General features: G+C 39.8%; 1 protein-coding gene across 1 annotated transcript in view; it reads right to left on the bottom strand.

Moving 5' to 3' along the window:
- SPMAP2L (sperm microtubule associated protein 2 like) overlaps window positions 1-21,544 on the bottom strand; it is a 79,443-nt gene that overhangs the window by 44,997 nt on the left and 12,902 nt on the right. Inside the window, exons 2-4 of the mRNA XM_003806491.5 lie at window positions 16,094-16,127; window positions 12,284-12,349; window positions 5,400-5,528 (exon numbers count right to left, since the gene is read on the bottom strand). Of these exons, the coding sequence (XP_003806539.2) occupies window positions 5,400-5,528; window positions 12,284-12,349; window positions 16,094-16,127 (229 nt within the window). The remainder of the gene's footprint in view (window positions 1-5,399; window positions 5,529-12,283; window positions 12,350-16,093; window positions 16,128-21,544) is intronic.

Here is a 21,544-nt window from a genome sequence, read left to right on the forward strand (position 1 = left end):
TCAAAAGAGGTATTAGAAAGTATTTTCAACTAAATGAAAATTAAGGCACAAATATCAACATTTGTGGAATGCAGCTAAAACAATAGAGGAAAATGCATCACACTAATGACTGTATCAGAAAAAATAAGAAAGGTCTCAAGTCAACGATCTCAGTTTCCATCATAAGAAACTAGAAAAAGAAAAGCAAATAAAATAAAAAGTAAGCAGAACAAAGGAAATAATAAAGATCAGAGGAGAAATCAATGAAATAAAAAGCAGTAAAATAATGGAGAAAATCAATGGAACCAAAAACTGATAGATCTCTAGCCAGAATGACAGCAAAAAAAGAGAGAAGGCACAACCTACCAATACCAGAAATGAGGGGTTGAGGGGATCATCACAGGAGGTTGGATAGATATCAAACGTAAGAAAATATATGAACAACTTTACTCCAGTAAATTTCAAAACAGATGAAATTAATAAATGAGCTGGGCGCAGTGGCTCACGCTTGTAATCCCAGCACTTTGGGAGGCCAAGGTGGGTGGATCACTTGAGGTCAGGAGTTCAAGACCAGCCAGACCAACATGGTGAAACTCTGTCTCTACTAAAAATACAAAGAATTAGCTAGGCATGGTGGTGCGTGCCGTGCCTGTAGTCCCAGCTACTTGGGAGGCTGAGGTGGGAGGTTCGCTTGAGCCTGGGAGGTGGAGATTGCAGTGAGCAGACATCATGCCACTGCACTCCAGTCTGGGTGACAGAGTGAGACCATGTCTCAAAAAAAAAAAAAAAAAATTTCCACAGATTGTGGCTTCAACGAAATTAATAAACTATCTGAAAGACACACACTGCCAATGCTGACTCAGAAAGAAACAGGTCATCTGAATAGCCCTATATCTATAAAATAAATTAAATTTATAGTTAAAAAACCTTCTCACCAAAAAACTCTAGGCCCAGACGACTTCACTGGAGAATTCCACTAAATATTTAAATACCAATAAATACCAAGTCTGTATACTCTCCAATTGATTCTATGAGGACACCATTACCATAATACCAAAACCAGACAAAGACAGTACAAGAAAACTACAAATCGATATCCCTCATGGACATAGATACAAGAATTCTAAAGTTATATTGCATCACATACATACTTAGTGTACATAATGTCTATGGATGCTTTGGTGCTATAATGGCAGAGTTGGGTAGTTGTAACAAAGAGTGTGTGGCTAACTTTACTATCTGGCCCTTTCCAGAAAAAGTTCGTTAACTTTTTACTAAAGTTATATATTGAAAGAGATAGAGAAATGGCCACCTTAAACTGGTATTTTATCTGAAACCAAACTGCAGGTAAATAATAATATCTTCATCCTTCTCTTGTTACTTTAAGCTCCCTCACTGCCTGTATCCATCTCCTTCCCCTCCCCCAACAGTCTTTCCTCAGAGAGCTAACTTAGCAGAAAGCTTAAATCATTCAACCAGCAAGCACCAAAAGCAAATTCATAATGAGCATCAAGAGCCTTAACAGCAGGTCAGGCACTGTGGCTCGCACCTGTAATCCCAGCACTTTGGGAGGCCGAGGCAGGCAGATCCCATGAGGTCAGAAGTTTGAGACCAGCCTGGCCATCATGGTGAAACCCCGTCTCTACTAAAAATACAAAAAAAAAAAAAAAAAAATTAGCCGGGTATGGTGACATGTGCCTGTAGTCCTAGCTTCTCGGGAGGCTGAGGCAGGAGAATCTCTTGAACCCAGGAGGAAGAGGTTGCAGTGAGCCAAGATCACACCACCGCACTCCAGCCTGGGTGACAGAGTGAGGCCCTGTCTCCAAAAAAAAAAAAAAAAAAAAAAGCCTTAACAACCTTCTTATCTTTAGATGCAGTAATTAACTCATAATCAAGTCCATGGATATAATTAAAAATTCATGAAAGTTTCATGCACAAGTTCATTCACAACAATGTTACATATGCTACAAAATTGGAAATATACTATATCTCTAACAATAGAAGAATTACTTGCTTAATAAATTATCTACTCTTCCTAAAAAAAAGTTTAGAAAGATTTTTAAGCACAAAAAGCACTATATAAATTATATTTATTATCTCAAAATCTTTAAGCAGGCTATATATGTAAATACACACATAGTAAAAAAAAAAAAGACGAAGAAAATATGACAAAATAGTTTCTCTGAATTGTAAGCCTACAGTAGATTTTTGTTGCCTTTTAAAATATATTCTTATTATACAGTACAGAATTAAGTAAAATAAAGATATAAGGGAAAAGTCTAAAATAATATGAAGCAAATGTGATGCACACACACTGCAAATGGTATTCCAAATGGTTTTAGGTAGCACTTGAGTGAATTTAGAGGGAATGAGTGGTATTGAGTTTTATTAGACACATGTCATTTAAATACAAATACTGAATAAATAATTTAATGGTACACAAATATGGCAGCTTGTGAAGATAATATACTGATGGCTCAAGTCTGGGGAACACATTTTAAAGGAGAGAAGATCAAGGATTTTACCAGAAAGAAACCACATATAAACACACACACACTAAAGATTCCTTTTGCTTTTTTTTTTTAAAGGGCAAAAGATACATACGTGCATAATTTTATTTATTTTTTTCTGGAAGAAATCATAGGAAAATTTAGGATACTTTTAGGAAGAGAGAATAGGGAAAGGGACAATTCAGCTTTTTTCTCCTCCTTGATCCCTCCAAAGTAAATATAATCTCTTCTTTATTCCACTCCAAAGGCTTCTTGGTTATTACTTTAATCTACCTTGCATATCCCCCATAATAGATGATAAACTCCTTAAAAACAATAATTGTGTCTTACTTGCCTTTGCCCCCGTGCTATAATTTGAATATGTTTGTTTGCCTCCACCAAAGCTCATGATGAAATTTGATTCCCAGGCCGGGCGCGGTGGCTCATGCCTGTAATCCCAGCACTTTGGGAGGCCGAGGCGGGCAGATCACCTGAGGTCAAGAGTTCAAGACCAGCCTGGCCAACATGATGAAACCCCGTCTCTATTAAAAATACAAAAATTAGTTGGGCATGGTGGTGGGCGCCTGTAATCCCAGCTACTCAGGAGGTGGAGGCAGGAGAATCGCTTGAACCTGGAGGTGGAGGTTGCAGTGAGCCAAGATGGCACCACTGCACTCCAGCCTGGCCAACAGAAGAAGACTCCATCTCAATAAAAAAAGAAAAAGAAATTTGATTCCCAGTATGGTGGTGTTGGGAGTTGAGGCCTAATGGGAGGTGTTGGGTTATGGGGACGGATCCTTCATGAATGGCTTGGTGCCATTCTCGGTAGTGAGTGAGCTCTCACTCTCTTGAGACTGGATTAGTTTTAACAGGAATGTGCCCATGAGAATGGGTTGTTATGAAACCAGGATGCCCCTTGGTTTTCCCTCTTTGCACATGCCTGCTTTCCCTTTGACTTTCTTCTTCATGTTATGAGGTAGCATGAAAAGCCCTCACCAGAAGCCGAGCAGATGCCAGCGCTATGCTTCTTATACTTCTCTGTTTATAGAACCATGAGCTAAATAAACCTCTTCTCTTTGTAAATTACCCAGCTTCAGGTATTCTTTTGTAGCAAAATATTTGCTGAATTAAATTTAATAGTAACATGCCACCAAACATAATGATAAAATGTCACCAAACATGCAAAGATCATTTCTATATTTTCTAGAAAGAAGACTAATCATGTACAACTGGCATTCTTGTGTTCAAAAAAATGAAGTGATCTTCATTAAGAAATTTGAAAATATTATTTAATTCATCTTCTTGAATAAACTTTTACAAGTAAATAAATACACCAATGATTGTAGCCTGTGAATATCATTCTGAAGCAAATATCCACCTCAACATTAGATTAAAAAGCATGTCTGGCCAGGCGTGATGGCTCATGCGTGTAATCCCAGCACTTTGAAAGGCCCAGGTGGGTGGCTCACTTGAGGTCAGGAGTTTGAGACCAGCCTGGCCAACATGGCAAGACTCTGTCTCTACTAAAAGTACAAAAAGTAGCCAGACATGGTGGCTCACACCTGTAATCCCAGCTACTGGGGAGGCTGAGGCAAGAGAATTACTTGAACCCAGGAGGTGGAGGTTGCAGTAAGCCGAGATCAGGCCACTGCACTCCAGCCTGAGTAACAGAGCAAGACTCTGTCTCCAAAAAAATAAAAAGTAGTTCAGTTTCAAACATGCTGGCCAGGTACAGTGGCTCACATCTGTAATCCCAGCACTTTGGAAGGCTAAGGCAGAAGGACTGCTTAAGCCCAGGAGTTCGAGACCAGCCTGGGCAACATAGCAAGACATCATCTCAATTTTTTAAAAAATGATACAAACTTGTTGAGTTGGAGATTCCTGTAGCACCTTCCCACAGGGGAAGATAATACTTTTGAGATAAGGAGAGGTTTAGGCTGGGAACAGGAGTTGGAGGTCACCACCACAAGAATGGAAGCAAAATTCCTATGAGAGGACAACTCCACATTTGGGAAGAGTTTAGAGCAGGAAGAGAAAGAAGCCAGGTACAGGACATTGGGCAACAATGGCAAAGAAAGAGAAACCCACAAAGGATATTGAGAGGGCAAGGTGAAGAAGATGGGAGAGAAGCCAGGACGGAGAGTATCACTGAAGCCAAGGTGAGGGGAACTTAGAGAAGGGAGTGGCCAGTCCTCGGCAGGAGTCGCAACAGGTGATTTCAGATATCTCTTGAACTTCTACAGTGTCTTTAATTCTAAAATTGGAGACCCTAACTTGAAAAAAATAATGGCTTCTGTAGAATTCTTCAAAGATATCTTGAAGATATGTCTTCCTAATTCTGGAAGTATCCTTGTATAACACCTTCATTTTATTTTTTTTAATCCTCATAAACCAAAGCATTATAAGATACTACAAGTCTGCAATAGTTAAGTATCAGATTTTGCTCTGGAAAAGCTTACCCGTAGCACCAGATTGGAAACAGATATAGAATCCCTAATTCTCAATGAATTTTGACTGCACGTTGAACAATTTGTGGCTTTTAGATAAAAGTTCTATGTCCATTTTCCCTAAGAACTCCTGATAAAGGCCAGGCGTGGTGGTTCATGCCTGTAATCCCAGCACTTTGGGAGGCCAAGGCAGGCAGGTCACAATGTCAGGAGCTCGAGACCAGTCTGGCCAACATAGTGAAACCCTGTCTCTATTAAAAATACAAAAAATTAGCTGGGTGTGGTGGTGTGTGACTGTAATCCCAGCTACTCGGGAGGCTGAGGCAGGAGAATCGCATGAACCTGGGAGGCAGAGGTTGCAGTGAGCCAAGATCATGCCATTGCACTCCAGCCTAGGTGACAGTGTGAGACTCTGTCTCAAAAAGCAAAAAACAACAACAAAAAACCTCCTGATAAAGTAACATGATAACATACAGACACTAACCTGTTAGGTACATAGTGGCAGGAAACTTCCTTGGGCTGGGCAAGGTTCTCAAGTCTTTTGGTCAGCTGAGCCTTCAAAGCACCCTGGGAAACAGGGCGAATAGGATCTTGATTTCCCCAAAACAGTTTTCTGTTAAGAAGCATACAGATAAAATGGTAAAAAAAAAAATTGATTGCTAGTGAAAATATAAAAAATGACTCTTTTTTTTTTTTTTTTTGAGACAGTCTTGCTCTGTTGCCCAGGCTGGAGTGGAGCGCAGTGGCTCGATCTCAGCTCACTGCAACCTCTGCCTCCCGGATTCAAGTGATTCTCCTGCCTCAGCCGCCCGAGTAGCTGGGATTACAGGCACGCACCACCACAGGAGTTCGAGACTAGCTTGGCCAACATGGTGAAACCTCGTCTCTACTAAAACTACAAAAATTAGCCAGGCATGGTGGCACATGCCTATAATCCCATCTACTTGGGAGGCTGAAGCAGCAGAATCCCTTGAACCCAGGAGGTGGAGGCTGCAGTGAGCCAATATCACACCACTCCACTCCAGCCTGGGCAACAGTGTGAGACCCCATCTCAAAAAAAAGAAAGAAGTAGTGGGTAGAGGTGAGAAAACCATGTAATAGAAGTCAAAGAGGGGAAGAGTTTGAGATAAGGATGCATAAAATATATCAAACCAAATATATTTTGATAAGCCATAAAATATATCAAAGAGCATCAAATATAACTTAGACATCATAAAAGGATGAAAAAAATCAAAAGACAATAGGATTTGGCCAGGCCATTATCAGTGGTAATAACAGAGTGAAAAACATGTCTTTGGATAGGGGTAAATATAACAGCTCAGATGGAGAGAGGTTAGGAGGGTCAGGGATTAGGAAGCTGAGGTAATGTGTATATATATACTGGGTTTGCATCCAGTTTCAAATTCAAAGCAAAAGTTACCTTAGACACAACAATGAAATCAAGTGCATAAAATATGGTCCAAATGATGCCGTCCAAGCACTGAACCCTCATGAGATTATTAGCTGCTTAAAAATTTTGGCCACAAGTAAATATATAAACTTACTATGTACCCACAATATTTTTTTAATAAAATAAAACAAATTTTGGCCACAAGAACTAGAAAACACAGAGTATGAACAAAAGTCACTGAGGATAATGTACAAAGCAGGATATTTGGCTTAAAGTAAGTTAGAAGGAAAAGACCAGTGGGGTGAGAAACAGCAGAGACTCTACAGTCAAGAAAAATTTGGTGGCTGGACGTGGTGGCTCATGCCTGTAATCCCAACAACAGTTTGGGAGGCCAAGGCAGGTGGATCACCTGCGATCAGGAGTTCCAGACCAGCCTGGCCAACATGGTGAAACCCTGTCTCTACAAAAGTACAAAAATTAGCTGGGCATGATGGTGGATGCCTGTAATCCCAGCTACTTGGGAGGCTGAGGCGGAAGAATCACTTGGAACTGGGAGGTGGAGATTGCAGTCAGCCAAGAACGTACTACTGCACTCCAGCCTGGGCGACAAAAGGAAACTCCATCTCAAAAAGAAAAAAAAAAGAAAAATTTGGAGGTAAACTTCATCAGGAAGTGGGGAGGCTAACCAACAGGCTAAAGTAGCATATTATAAACAGATAATGTACCACTTTACTGACAGCATTTTAAAAATTACCTGTTTAGCAGTTACATGGCTAGTAATATCAAGAAAATAAAAATGTAATCTTCTATGGTCCATATCCAGGACTTGACCCCAGAGGATAGGATCTTTATCCATACCACACCTGTCTGATGGATCCATGAAATAGAACCAAGTCTGACACCATCACAATTACCCACAGAATTCTAGAATAATGGAACTAGAAGGATTCTTGGGGGTTCAGTGTTCAATCACCCCATTCTGCACAGCTAAAACTCTAGTCTGTTTCAGATTTCCAGATTTAGAAAACACAAAACAGCTCTCATTTCCATTTACAGAGTTTTGTTGTTCTGAAATTCTTATAATCTCTCCCATCATAACAAATATTTATTTAGCTTTCATCTCTTTAAAATGCTTTATGTACTTTTTGAATTTAGAAATCAGCCTTCAAACTTTCTTTGCCAGTCTAGTCTGGCCAACCACAAATTCTTTGAATGTTTCCTCATAGGATCCGTCTTTCTTTTAATAATTTTCTTCGCTGGCCTTTGAGACTCTCTCTTTCCTGGTTCTCTTCTAGCAGCTCTCTCTGTTTGTTTTTTGTTTGTTTGTTTCTTTTCTTTCTTTTTTTTTTTTTTTTTTTTTGAGACAGAGTCTCCCTCTGTCACCTGGGCTGGCGTGCAGTGGCATGATCTCAGCTCACTGCAACCTCAGCCTCCCAGGCTTAAGCAATTCTCCTGCCTCAGCCTCCCGAATAGCTGGGACTACAGGCACGTGCCACCATGCCTGGCTAATTTTTGTATTTTTATTAGAGACGGGGTTTCACTACGTTGGCCAGGCTGGTCTCAAACTCCTGACGTCAAGTGATCTACCCGCCTTGGCCTCTCAAAGTGCTGGAATTACAGGCGTGAGCCACCACACCTGGCCTCTCTCTGTTTAGCATTTCTTTCACAACTCAAACAATGGCACGTGCTCCAGGCTTCCAATATCTTCAATATTATTATTATTTTTATTATTTAGAGATGGAGTCTCTCTCAGTCGCCCAGGCTGGATTGCAGTGGCACAATCTCGGCTCACTGCAACTGCCACCTCCCAGGTTCAAGCAATTCTCCTGCCACAACCTATCTCAAGTAGCTGGAATTACAGGTGCGTGCCACCACGCCTGGCTAATTTTTTGTATTTTTAGTAGAGATGGGGTTTCGCCATGTTGGCCAGGCTGTCTCGAACTCTTGACCTCAAGTGATCCACCCATTCCAGCCTCCCAAAGTCTTGAGATTACAGGCATGAGGCACTGTGCCCATCCTCAATGTTATTTGATTATTACTAAATACTGGCAAATCCCAAATGAGTCTGTCCAGTTATTCTCAAGTAGTCTCCTGAGTGCTAAATCCATATTTCCAGATACTTACTGAATGTCTCAAAATCATCTGCATGACCTAATGTATCTTCCTCCCAAACCTATCCCCCTCTTGTATTTTCTTTCGCAGTCATAATAGCATTTTCTACCTTATTTCTAAAGACAGAAAACTAGAAATCATATTTTACTCCTTCCTCAGACTTCTATAATTCATTTGTCACTAGGTCCTGTCCATCTATGTTTTGACTCTAACCTTTGTCTCAACCCTTAAAGCCAATGTGTTAGGATAGGCTATCATTATTTCTCTCCTGCATTATTTCAATAGCCCCAAATTATCATCTTGCCTCTGGTTTTCCATGCCATCAAAGGAATTGTGCCTTTCTAAAATAGACAGGGTGATATAATGGAAAGAAGCGGGCTTTGTGGGCAATGGATGTAGATTCAAATCCAAGTTGAATTGGGTAAGTTACTTAACTTTTCTAAACTTTACTCCCTAATCAAATAATGTCTCCAATTTTTCTATTGTTTTCAAATAGGGTGGGTTGAGTGTTCCAAGATTTTGACAGTTCTAATAATATTCATTAACATCTCTCTTATCAGTGTATACCTCTACTCAATATATATGTGTGTGTTCCTATCCATGAATAAGAGACAATTTAATGCATACTATATTTTCAGTTTTAAGCCTCTTAAAACTTAGTCTTTAGAGCATAGCAAAGTTGCAAGATACAGCATTAATATACAAAAGTCCACTGATTTTTTTGTATGCCAACAAAGAACAATCGGAATTTGAAATAAAAAACACAATGCTATTTACATTAGCACTGCAAAAAATTAAATACATAAGCATAATTCCAAAAAAATACATAAAAGATCTATATGAGGAAAACTACAAAACTCTAATGAAATAATCAAAAAAGAGCTATATAAATGGAGAGGTATTCAATATTCATGGATAGGAAGACTCAATATTAAGATATCAATTATTCCTGGCTTGGTTTATATATTCAATGCAATCCCAGTAAAAATCCTAGCAAGTTACTTCATGGATATTGACAAACTGATTCTATAGTTTATATAGAAAGACAAAAGACCCAGAATAGTCAACATAATATTCAAGAACAAAGTCAGAGGACTAACACTACCTTACTTCAAGACTTACAAAGCTACAGTAATCAAGGCAGTGTGGTACTGGTGAAAGAAGAGACAGATGAGTGGGATAAAATACAGATCCTATAAGTAGATCCACACAAATATAGCCAAAGGATTGAAGGCAATCCAATCAAGAAATGATAGTCCTGGCCAGGCACGGTGGCTCATGCCTGTAATCCCAGCCCTTTGGGAGGCTGAGGTAGGCAGATCACCTGAGGTCAGGAGTTCGAGACCAGCCTAACCAACATGGAGAAACCCCATCTCTACTAAAAATACAAAATTAGCCAGGCGTGGTGGTGCCTGCCTGTAATCCCTGCTACTTGGGAGGCTGAGGCAGGAGAATCACTTGAACCCGGGAGGTTGCAGTCACAGTGAGCCGAGATTGCACCATTGCACTCCAGCCTGAGCAACAAGAGTGAAATTCCATCTCAAAAAAAAAAAAAAAAAGAAATGATAGTCTTTTCAACAAATGGTACTGGAACAACTGGACATCTAAATGCAAAAATAAATAGTCTAGACACAGACTTTGCACCTTTCATAAACATTAACTCAAAATGTGTCTAGATGTAAATATAAAACACAAAAATATAAAACTTTCAGGAGTTTCATAGAAAAACACACAGGAGGAAATCCAGGTGACTTTGGGTTTAGCAATGAGTTTTTAGAAACAACACCAAAAGCATGATTCACAAAGAAAAAATCAGTAAATTGAACTTCATAAAAATTAAAATTTCTATTTTGTGAAACACACTGCTAAGAGAATGAAAAGCTAAACCATAGACTGGGAGACAATATTTGCAAAACAAGTATCTGATAAAGGATTGGCATCCAAAACATACAAAGAACATTTAAAACTCAACAATAACAAATAGCCCAACTAAAAAGTGGGCAGAAGAACTGAACAAACACCTTACCAAAGAAGATATACAAATAAGCAAATATGCTCAACATCAGTTCATTAGAGAATTGCAAATTAAAACAATGAGATACCACTACACACCTATTAGAATGGCTAAAATCCAAACACTGACACCACCAAATGCTGACAAAGATGGAGAGCAACAGGAACTCTCCTTCATTGCTTGTTAAAATGCAAAATGGTACAGTCATCTTAGAAGAGCTTAGTAGTTTCTTACAAAGTTAAATATACTCTTACCATATTATCCAGCAATTTACCCAAATTAGCTAAAAACTTAAATATACCAAAAAAAACCTGCACGTGAATGTTTATAGCAGCTTTATTCATAATTGACAAATATTGGAAGCAACCATGATGCCCTTAAATAGGTAAATGGATAATCTATGATACATCTATACAACTAAATAGTACCCACATCAATAGAATATAATCTTAAAAAGAAATGAGCTATCAAGACAAAAAAAACATAAAGGAAGCTTAAATGCATATTACTAAGTAAAAGAAGCCAATCTGAGAGATTACATACTGTACAGTTCCAACTAAATGACTTTCTAGAAAAGACAAAACTATAGAGACAGTAAATAGATCAGTAGTGGCCAAGGGTTTGGAGAGGGAGGAAAGAGGAAAAGAAATGAATAGTTGGAACACAGGTAATTTTTAGGGCGGTGAAACTGTCCTGTATGATACTATAATGGTGGATACATTATGCATTTGTCAAACCCATAAAGCTGCACAACACAAAAAGTGAACCTTAATGTAAACCATAGGCTTTAATCAGTAAAAATATATCAATATTGGCTCATCAATTTTAACAATTGTACCACAATAATGCAAGATGTTAGTAGTAGGAAAAACTAGGGGGAGGGGTGGTAAATATGGAAACTCTACTTTCTGCTCAATTTTTCTGTAAACCCAAAACTGCTCTAAAAATTAAAGTATATTAATTTTGTTTAAAAAAAAAAAAAGCAATAGGACTGGCATGGTGGCTCACGTCTGTAATCCCAACACTTTGGGAGGCCAAGATGGGAGGATCACTTAAGCACAGGAGTTTGAGGCCAGCCTGGGAAACATAGGGAAACCCCCGTCTCCACAAAAAAATTTAAAAATTAGCTGGGCACAGTGGTATACACATGTGGTCCCAGATACTCAGGAGGCTGAGGTGGGGGAATCACTTGAGCCTGGGAGGTCAAGGCTGCAGTAAGCCATGATTGCACCACAGCACTCCAGCCTGAGAAACAGAGTGAAACCCTGCCTCAAAAAAAAAAAAAAAAGCAATAGGAGATCCAAAAAATATTCAAGCTTGACTCAGGAGCCAAAGAAGAAAAAGAGGAGTCCCTTGGCCAAGCATGAAAGGACTAAGGGTCCAGCTTGCTGGAGACCCAGAGGACAGGTGTGTTCTAATAAGAGGCTTAGAGGTATCAGGATTAGTGATAGGAGCCTTAGAGATACAGGCAGCAAAGCTGGACTTGGAGAATGCACAAAAAGTTTCAAGAGTGTGGAGTCACACCCTTGAGCAGTGGTTCTCAAGTCTGTCTGCCTATAGAATCATCTGGGGAGCTTTTAACTCCCCAAGTCTATGGCACACCCCATATCAACTAAATCAGGATTTTTGGGGAAAGCACTCAGTCATTATTAAAGTTCCCCAGGTGATTCCAATGTACAGCCAAATTTAAGAACCACTGACCAAGGGTTAGGCTTTTACATGCTGACTACAATGAGGTGACAATATTGGTTCAGAGGATCCAGTTAAGTAGAGGTGGATGGATAAATAATACTTACCTGTTTTATGTAATGAACACAATCATCACAAACAAGACCATACAATATTGCCTTACCTGTCTGGAGTTCCCCATTGCTTTTTAGGCTTTGAAAGATTTGGGGTTCTCTTCCTAGAAGAAAAACTAACAAATAGCAGCTGATTAATTCAAAGAGAATGCTTAAGAAATGTGGTTACATTAGATGACTCCTACTCAAACAAATCCCATATGAGGGGGAAAAAAAAGAAGAACTAAAACCAATGCTGTATTTGATGTGATTTGAAGAGTGCTGAAAGGCTCAAAGTATCCAAACATTCTTTGTACCCAACATTCTCACTTCTAGAATTACTAATATAGCACATAATAAAATTAAGACAATAAATTATGCAACCAAACAAAGAACATATTGTCTCCAGAAGACCCGAGGTAAAATGCACACTTGTTAACAGGAAAAACCTCAATCAGTCTATTAAGGTCATTTGTAGATGGCTTGGTGGCACTGGATTCTGAAGAGATTGTACAGACAAATTTCAGACAGAATATCTGACTTTGGAAAAACTATGAAATAGGCAAAATACACTTTTGGTATCACTCAATCCCCTCTGTGCCTCACTCTGCTCCCTTGAACCTTCCCTAATTTTTCTTAATCCACTTGTAGCAGAGAGAGTTTGTGCCCTCCAAGTGTCCATGTGTTGCCCTATGTTTCCCAGCCTCCTTTGCAGTTGTTTGGAGTGACATAACTGTCACGTCTAATTTCAGCAAGAGTACTGGGTATCACATAAGAGCTAGTGCGTCTCTTCCACTTTTCTCTTTCCCTGTTGCAGGGACCTAGAAGCCACATATCCTAGACAGCAGAGCTACAAGGTAGAGGAGGGCCAATCAATTCACACTAGACTCTGGCAGGAGGGAGAAATAAATAAACTTTTATTGTGTTAAGTCATTGAGAGTTCTGTGTCTTGTTTGTTAATGTAGCATTGTCTATCCTACGCAGACTAATACACCACCTATGTTGTGGTGACTCATATTACAACTGTGTATGGCCTTGGTTGGAATCTGATGGGGCCAATACATGACAACTCTTTTGGTCTACCATCTTTAGAAACCAACTGAAAAATAGGCACAGGAGTCAGACAAATAGAATAAAAATACTATATGTTATTGACAAAACCATATCGAAATGAGTAGTTTGAATCCCTGACACCCCCGAATTGAACTGACATCCCAAAGCTGCAGGCCTCCTCCTGTAGGGGCTAAACTTGCTATGTGATAGAGAGTAGATCACAAAGATCCTTGTACAGATTGATGCACCATCTTACAGATCACTGTAGACTGGCAGGCCCCAAAGAAAAAGGGTCCCAGAAGGGACCAATTCTCTCTCCCAAACCTATCAAACAGATGTCACTCCTACCCCATGGAAAGTCTAATTAAAGAGTGAGGCAAGAGGCCAGGAGAATTACTCAAAGGAAATGCTTCAATGTATAATGAGGGAGGTGATAAGGAAAAGCATCCCCCTAACACTTGCCTGAGCTCTTTAATGGGCTCCAAACTCTTTTAGAATAAGCCCTAGCCCTGATGTCAGGTAGGATTCAGTCACTGACAGAGCACATACAAGGCATGATGTGAAGAAATGGCCTTCCTAATTAAGTGGTGATTGATGCACCGTGGGAGGAGGCAGTAGGGGAGAGGGGGCTCAATAGTCAGCAGCTACCAAGGTTGCACATTTGTATAACCTCTCAGCCTCTTTTTTTTCTGTTAGAGATAGAGTCTCACTATGTTCCCCACGCTGGAGTGCAATGGCATGATCACAGCTCCCTGCAGCCTCGAACTACTACCCAAACTCAGCCTCCTGAGTAGCTGGGACTACGGACACCATACCGGGCTAATTAGGCACAGCACATTTGCATAAAAACGAACTTTTTAAAGGATACAGGGATAGATAATGGAGATAGCACAATTTCCTCACATGATGACCCCGAATTAACAGATCAAAGAGAAACAAGAAGCAGTAAGAAATAACAATAACGAAAAACTTTTTTGAAACCACACTCGTCACAGCCTTTTTAAGTATAAAAATTTATGAGACACAAACTATCCAGTCACAGGAAAGCTTGCTCACTCAGCATACATTATTTATTTTAAGTACTGTGGTATTTTGAGTGGATACTTGGTAATATTCAGTAAATGTTAATTCTACCCGCTCTACTCCTCAGCCACCTGACAACCTTGGGAAAGTGACATAATTTTGCTGAATTTCATTTTCTCTCGGTAAAATCTAGTTGATATATCTGTCCTATCTACTTTTCAGAATTCTTGTGAGAAAACCTATTTTTTTTAACTGAAAACCATTACACAAAAATAAGGTAGTAGTATTTGCTGCCTGAATAAGGAAGGGGGGAAAAAACTAGAAGCATGGTAAATACAGCCAGGTGTGGTGGTTCACACCTATAATGCCAGCACTTCAGGAGGCTGAGTTAGAAGGATCACCTGAGGCCAGGAATTTGGGACCAGCCTGGGCAATGTAGTGAGATCTATCTCTAAAATAAAATTTTAAAAATAAATATTAAACATAAAATACAAAATAAGTCTGAATAATAACCATACATGTAAATGAGCTAAACAATAACAATAAATATGAATGGTTTTGACCCACTTCTTTAAAAAGTAGATGAAAATAAAATCTGGTATTATTTACTTTTCACCTACATGAACCATTGATATGAACCCTTGGTATTTCTCCCTAATGATTTTATAGGATGAGTATCTTTTATCCAAAATGCTTGGTACTAGAACTATTTGGAATTTTTGATATTTTCAGATTTTGAAATATCTGTACATACATAATGAGGTATCTTGGGGATGAGACCCAAGTCTAAACACAACATTCATTTATGTTTTATATACATCTTACACACATAGCCTGAAGGTAATTTTATATAATATTTTAAATAATTTTGTGTGTGAAACAAAGTTTGTGGTAAGTTCTTATGTGTGAAATTTTCCACTTGTGGTGTTATGCCCATGCTCAAAAAGTTTCAGATTTTGGAGCACTTGGGATTTTAGATTTTCAGATTAGGGATGCTCAACCTGTATTCTGTCTCCTCTTCTAACTCTATCTTAGCCAAACAAAGGGTAAGCATCGGTATTCAGGAGGCATTTATTGTTGTGCATTATATGCACATGTACACATATACTTTTTTCTTTTCTTTTTTTCATAAAGGGAACTTTCTTGAAAAGCCATTAGCTACCGTACTTGAATTAGAGGCAAGGGAGATTGGGATACATTGAACTGGAGCTTCACAAAATCTGTGATTCGAGATTGTCAGTGCAGAATCCCAAATCCCTTAAAGGTTCAGATCTACTAAGTAACAAGTCAAGTACCTAGCAAACAAGTGAAAAACTAAGTGAATAGAAGTGTTCTCCAGCTAGGCGCGATGGCTCACCCCTGTAATCCCAGCACTTTGGGAGGCCGAGGCGGGCAGATCACGAGGTCAGGAGATCGAGACCATCCTGGCCAACACGGTGAAACCCCATCTCTACTAAAAATACAAAAATTAGCTGGGTGTGGTGGCACATGCCCGTAATCCCAGCTATTCAGGAGGCTGAGGTAGGAGAATCACTTGAACCCGGGAGGCAGAGGTTGCAGTGAGCCAAGATCATGCCACTGCACTCCAGTCTGGGGAACAGAGCGAGACTCTGTCTCAAAAAAAATAAAAAGAAAAAGAAAGAAAGAAAAGAAAAGAAAGAAAAGGACCTTATGACAAAGGGAGAGCCTAGGAATGTCCTTTTTGAAAACCCCAAGGTAGACCCACGTCAAATGAATCTGCCCCATCCAGATTGGCTGGCCTATTAGTTTAGGTCTGTGAAAATAGTACTATAACTATGTCTTACCATTTCCTTACAAAGTCACAGGAAACAGGATTTGCTAAAAGAAAACAAAAGTAAAAGCAAAAATTAGATTCAACAGGAATCAAAGATATGATTAAGATAGCATCACAAATTAAAAGAGAAAGGAGTTAGAAAAAAATATTTGGGGAAATGGCCAACTGAAATATATCATAGTATGTACCAAAATAAACCAAAGGTAAATCAAGGAGTTAAATATTTTAAAAACTGAATTAGAGGAAATAAGAGAATATCTACTTGATCCCTGGATTTTAATCTTCTAGAGTTAAAGCTGGCAAAAGATATAAAGGACAATATAAATAGATTAAAATACTTAAAATTTCTGTGTCAAAAATTAAACCTTAAAGATGACAGAAAAATTTGGAGGAATATTTGGCAATAAATATGATAAAGGGTTAATAGTCTTAACATTTGAAGAGTATAAATGTACAGATTATAAGAAAAACACTAAGGTAAGTGTCAAAATTAAATAGACAAAGGATGAGAACAGAATTCACATATGAAGATATATAAAGGGCTAATAACTAACATTAGTAAAAGTTCATCAGCACTACAGGAAAGGTAAAAAAAACAGAAAGAGAACGCTCAAACTTGCTTATAATCAAAACAATGCAAAAAATGAGATTTTTCTTTAAACTGGCAAATTGGCAAAATTTTTTTGCAAAGTATAAAGATGTTGGAAGGGTAAGATGAAATGAGTCCTTCTGTGCATTGCTGGTAAAAGTCTAAATTAGTATATTTTATGAAAAATAATTTGATAGTGTAAGTCGGTAATGTTTACATGCCTTAGTCCAATTCTATTTATAGAAATGGACCCTAAAGAAATAATTCAAGTGTGGGCAAAGATTTATGCAGAAAAATCTTCACTGTGGTATCTTAAACAGTGGGAAATTAGGTAATCCTGAAATGTCCAAAACAGAAGAAATGGTTAAGCTAATGAAAAATCTCATTTATAAGCTGGGTTTTTTTGTTTTTTTGTTTTTTTGTTTTAACGTGGAAAAATGTAGGTGATCCCAAAGGCCTTATAATGATGGATTGCTCCAGAGTCTTTTCTTGGGAGTTTTTAATCCCATCTAAGAGTTTTGAAATAACATTGTCTAGAATGTTTTTGGTAAAGAAAAGTGGGTGCGCTACAGCATCAGACAGACATGGCTCAAACCTCAGTTTTGTTGCTTACTCCACTGTACAATCTTGGGTAAATTAATTTCTCAGGGATTTAGTTTTCCCTTCTCAGATAGGAGGATTAATAGGTCTGTGTAAAGATTAGTGATAAACAGCCTCGTGCAGTGGCTCATGCCTGTAATCCCAGCACTTTGGGAGGCCAAGGCAGGCAAATCACCTGAGGTCAGGAGTTCGAGATCAGCCTAGCCAACATGGTAAAACCCTGTCTCTACTGAAAATACAAAAATTAGCCACTCATAGTGGTGTGTGCCTGTAATCCCAGCTACTTGGGAGGCTGAGGCAGGAGAATTGCTTGAACCTGGGAGGCGGAGGTTGCAGTGAGCCAAGATTGCACCACTGCACTTCAGCCTGGGCAACAAGAGCGAAACAACTCCATCTCAAAAAAAAAAAAAAAAAGAGGATTAGTAATAAAACAAGATTAGTGTATACATGTACATCACTTACATATATATGTATAGCATCTTGCATATAATAGATGAATGGTAGTTACAATTATTGGTTACAACTTCAGTGTATCAATGGCTTAAATAGAGCACTGTAGGAAACACAATTAACTATTCAACGAACTTGTGATTTGGCTCCTATAGGCAAGCATGGTGCCAGTATGGAGAGAACACAAATGACGAAGGTCTCTCTTCTCAAAAAGTTTACGCTCCATTGGGAGGCAGGCTATGAATTTAAACAAAAAAAAGTAAATGGAACTTTTAAATTCAGATATTTTCTGTTGTTTCAGACCTAAGGGAAAAGGGAGAGTAGTCTACAAAAATGTCCCTCGCAGCCAGCCGTGCTGTCACCCATGAAAGTTGCAGCGCTTATTCTATGGGCTTTTTATGTATTACCAACCTTGCCTTTCAGCTTTATGACCTGACACAGGTTAGAGAGTCAGTAAAAAACTGAATCAGTCCTAAAAGACCATCTATAAGTACTGATAATGTGAATGAATAACTCTTTGCTATTGCTCTTTCATGCTATAATTTCTCCTATAGGTAAAGTTTTCACTCTTTATTTTAGAAAACACACTTTTGAGGTTATCTCACTAATTGGCAGGATTAAATAGCTCTCAGGTGGCTGTTGTTAGCTAATGTCCCAAGCAAAGCAGTGTTATAGTGGTTTCCAAATTTGTCCGCAGATTAGAATCACCTGGAGATCTCTTACAAACTACAAGTCCCAGGCCACATCTCAGACCAATTAAGTCACAATCTCTGGGGAAGGGACACAGGCATCAGCATTTTTTGAAGCAGACAAGTTTGGGAACTGCTATGATATCATTTAATGGCTGAGACCACTGGCTCTGGAATCAGAGTTCCCGGAACGAAATTTTGGCTCTAACTTCTGATCTAAGGCAAGTTTATTTAGGATCTCTGCAACTAAGTATTTTCACGACTGAGTTCTTGCTTCAAAAAGTTGTTAGAGGAAAGTTAAATAATACAAGGAAAGCACTCTGCACAGTGTCCAAAACACAGTAAATACACTATAAATGATATCCATTATTAATTCTAAGAATTTAGGAATTAAGATTCTGCTTAAATTTCTGTGAATTAAAAAAATGTGGCTGGGCACGGTGGCTTATGCCTGTAATCCCAACACTTTGGGAGGCCAAGGCAGGTGGATCACCTGAGGTCAGGAGTTCAAGACCAGCCTGGCCAACATGGCGAAACCCCATCTCTACTAAAAATAACAAAAATTAGCTGGGTGTGGTGGCGGGCGCCTGTAATCCCAGCGACTCAGGAGGCTGAGGCAGGAGAATCGCTTGAACCCAGGAGGCAGAAGTTGCTGTGAGCCGAGATCATGCCATTGCACTCCAGCCTGGGGGACAAGAGTGAAACTCCGTCTCAAACAAACAAACATAAACAAAAATGTTTAAGTAATTGTTAAGGAAGTGTTTACTATTAAGGGTTCCAACTGCTTTTTTTTTTTTTTTTTTTTTTTTGAGACGGGGTCTCTCTGTTGCCCAGGCTAGAGTGCAGTAGCGCAATCATCACTCACTGCAACCTCCACCTCCCCAGTTCAAGCGATTCTCGTGCCTCAGTCTCCCGAGTAGCTGGGACTACAGGTGTGTGCCACCAAGCCACGCTAATTTTATTTTTTGTAGACAGGGTCTCACTATGGTGCCCAGGCTGGTCTTGAACTCCTGGGCTCCAGCAATCCTCCTACCTTGGCCTCCCAAAGTGCTGGGCATGAGTCACCACACCTAGCCATGAAAATTATTAGTAAAATGTTAAACCTACTTTGTAAACATGTACTCACATGTATTTTCATTGGTTTATGTGTTTCTACCCTCCCTTCATTTCTAAAAGGATTTGAGGTTGCTTACATAAACAGACTACAATAGGATATGTCTGTTTTTAGATGAAAAACTCAAGGAAAGAGAAAAATAGTCAGGAGAAGGGTAAGAAAAATAAGGGAAGCATAGATAATAAAGCCTAGCATAGTTGTATCAGAGCATTCTACCAGGGAAAGAAAGACACCAGCTGTTCCTAACAGTGGAATCTTTTAGGAGGAGGGCGGAACACGGGCTTCATCACCATTTATTTCTTTCTTGTGTTTGTTTTCTCTCTCATAGATTAGTCAATCACATGCAAATGTCAGTAGCCCGGCCGCAGACTAGGATTTACACTGACACAGCTGCGCCGGGCGGGTCTGTGTGGACAGCACTGTCCTCAGTGGTATAGGACAGGCTCGATGGCCACGGGCGTGCTGACCACCACCTTGCGGACAGTCGTCTCGGGGACACAGAAGCGCAGCCTGCGATGGGCTTTCCTGTTGAGAATGCTGCCGTTGCTGAGCTTTCTGGTCAGTGTTGCAGAGGATGACGTAGTTGTGCAGGTCCACAAGCGGGTCTGGAACTGCTCCACAGTCTCCCTCCCGCCCTCGGGCCAGGTGGCGCTCCAGACGGCGGAGCCAGAGCGCGTGCGGCCGGCAACCAGGCCACCAGGGGGCGCAGGTTGGCAGCGGCTGGAGGGCTGCGGGGCTCGGCCTAGCGGAGCCAAGCAACTCGAACTGCGACACAAGTTGAAATTTAAAAAAAAAAATCTCTCGGATGAGGTCTTAACTGGTGTTATACAAGGAGCAACATAAATTATAAAACGTTGGTGGAAAACCAAATAGAACCCTATTTTTTTTTACGTTTTTTCCCCTCTTCAAAGTTTATTCCTGATTTGTGTTGCATGAAACTAAGTTAAAAAAATAGTTTCCAGTGAAGTACTATAAATGACTGAGTATGAGGCATGATTTTCCCCCAAAAATTATTCTTCAGTAAAGGTTACCTTATATGCAAGCTCTTAAAAGAACCCATCTTAAGAGATGCTTTCTCAATTGCTTTATTTTCTCAACAAAGAACTGGGCAAGGAAAACGTATTGGGGCCGGGCACGGTGGTTCACACCTGTAATCCCAGCACTTTGGGAGGCCAAGGCGGGCGGATCACTTGAGCTCAGGAGTTCGAGACCAGCCTGGACAACATGGTGAAATTCCATCTCTACAAAAAATACAAATATTAGCCGGGCGTGGTGGCTCACACCTGTAATCCCAGCTACTCGGGAGGCTGAGGCACGAGAATCACTTGAGCCCAGGAAGCAGAGGTTGTTGCAGTGAGCCTAGGTAGGGCCATAGCACTCCAGCCTGGGCAAGAGAGCGAGACTCCATCTCTCTCTCTCTCTCTCTGTCTCTCTCTCTCTCTCACATGCACATACACACACACACACACACACACTCTCTCTCTCTCTCTCTCTCTCTCTCTCAATATATGCTAGAATGGGAAAAGTACAGAGTTCTCCCTACCAAAATTAATAGGTTAAGCGAAGGAAAGGAATAAGAAATTCAAAACAGATTTAGTAATTATTCTTGGGAATATAATCTCATAATCCTAAATGCTAGGTGTTGTTCTAAAGCTTTAAACATTATTTTATTTATTTATTTATTTATTTATTTATTTGAGACAGAATCTCACTCTGTCACCCAGGCTGGAGTGCAGTGGCGCAATTGGCTCACTGCAACCTCTGCCTCCCGGGTTCAAGTGATTCTCGTGCCTCAGCCTGCCAAGTAGCTAGGACTACAGGTGCACACCACGACACCTGGCAAATCTTTGTATTTTTAGTATAGAAGGGGTTTTGCCATGTTGGCCAGGCTGGTCTCGAACTCCTGGCCTCAACTGACCACCAGCCTCTGCCTCTCAAAGTGCTGGGATTACAGGTGTGAGCCACCATGCCCACCCCTAAACCTTATTTTAAAAAGCAAAACATGGCTGGGCGCGGTGG

The sequence above is a fragment of the Pan paniscus genome, chromosome 3 (genome assembly GCF_029289425.2).
Source record: "Pan paniscus chromosome 3, NHGRI_mPanPan1-v2.0_pri, whole genome shotgun sequence".
Classification (NCBI taxonomy): Eukaryota; Metazoa; Chordata; class Mammalia; order Primates; family Hominidae; genus Pan; species Pan paniscus.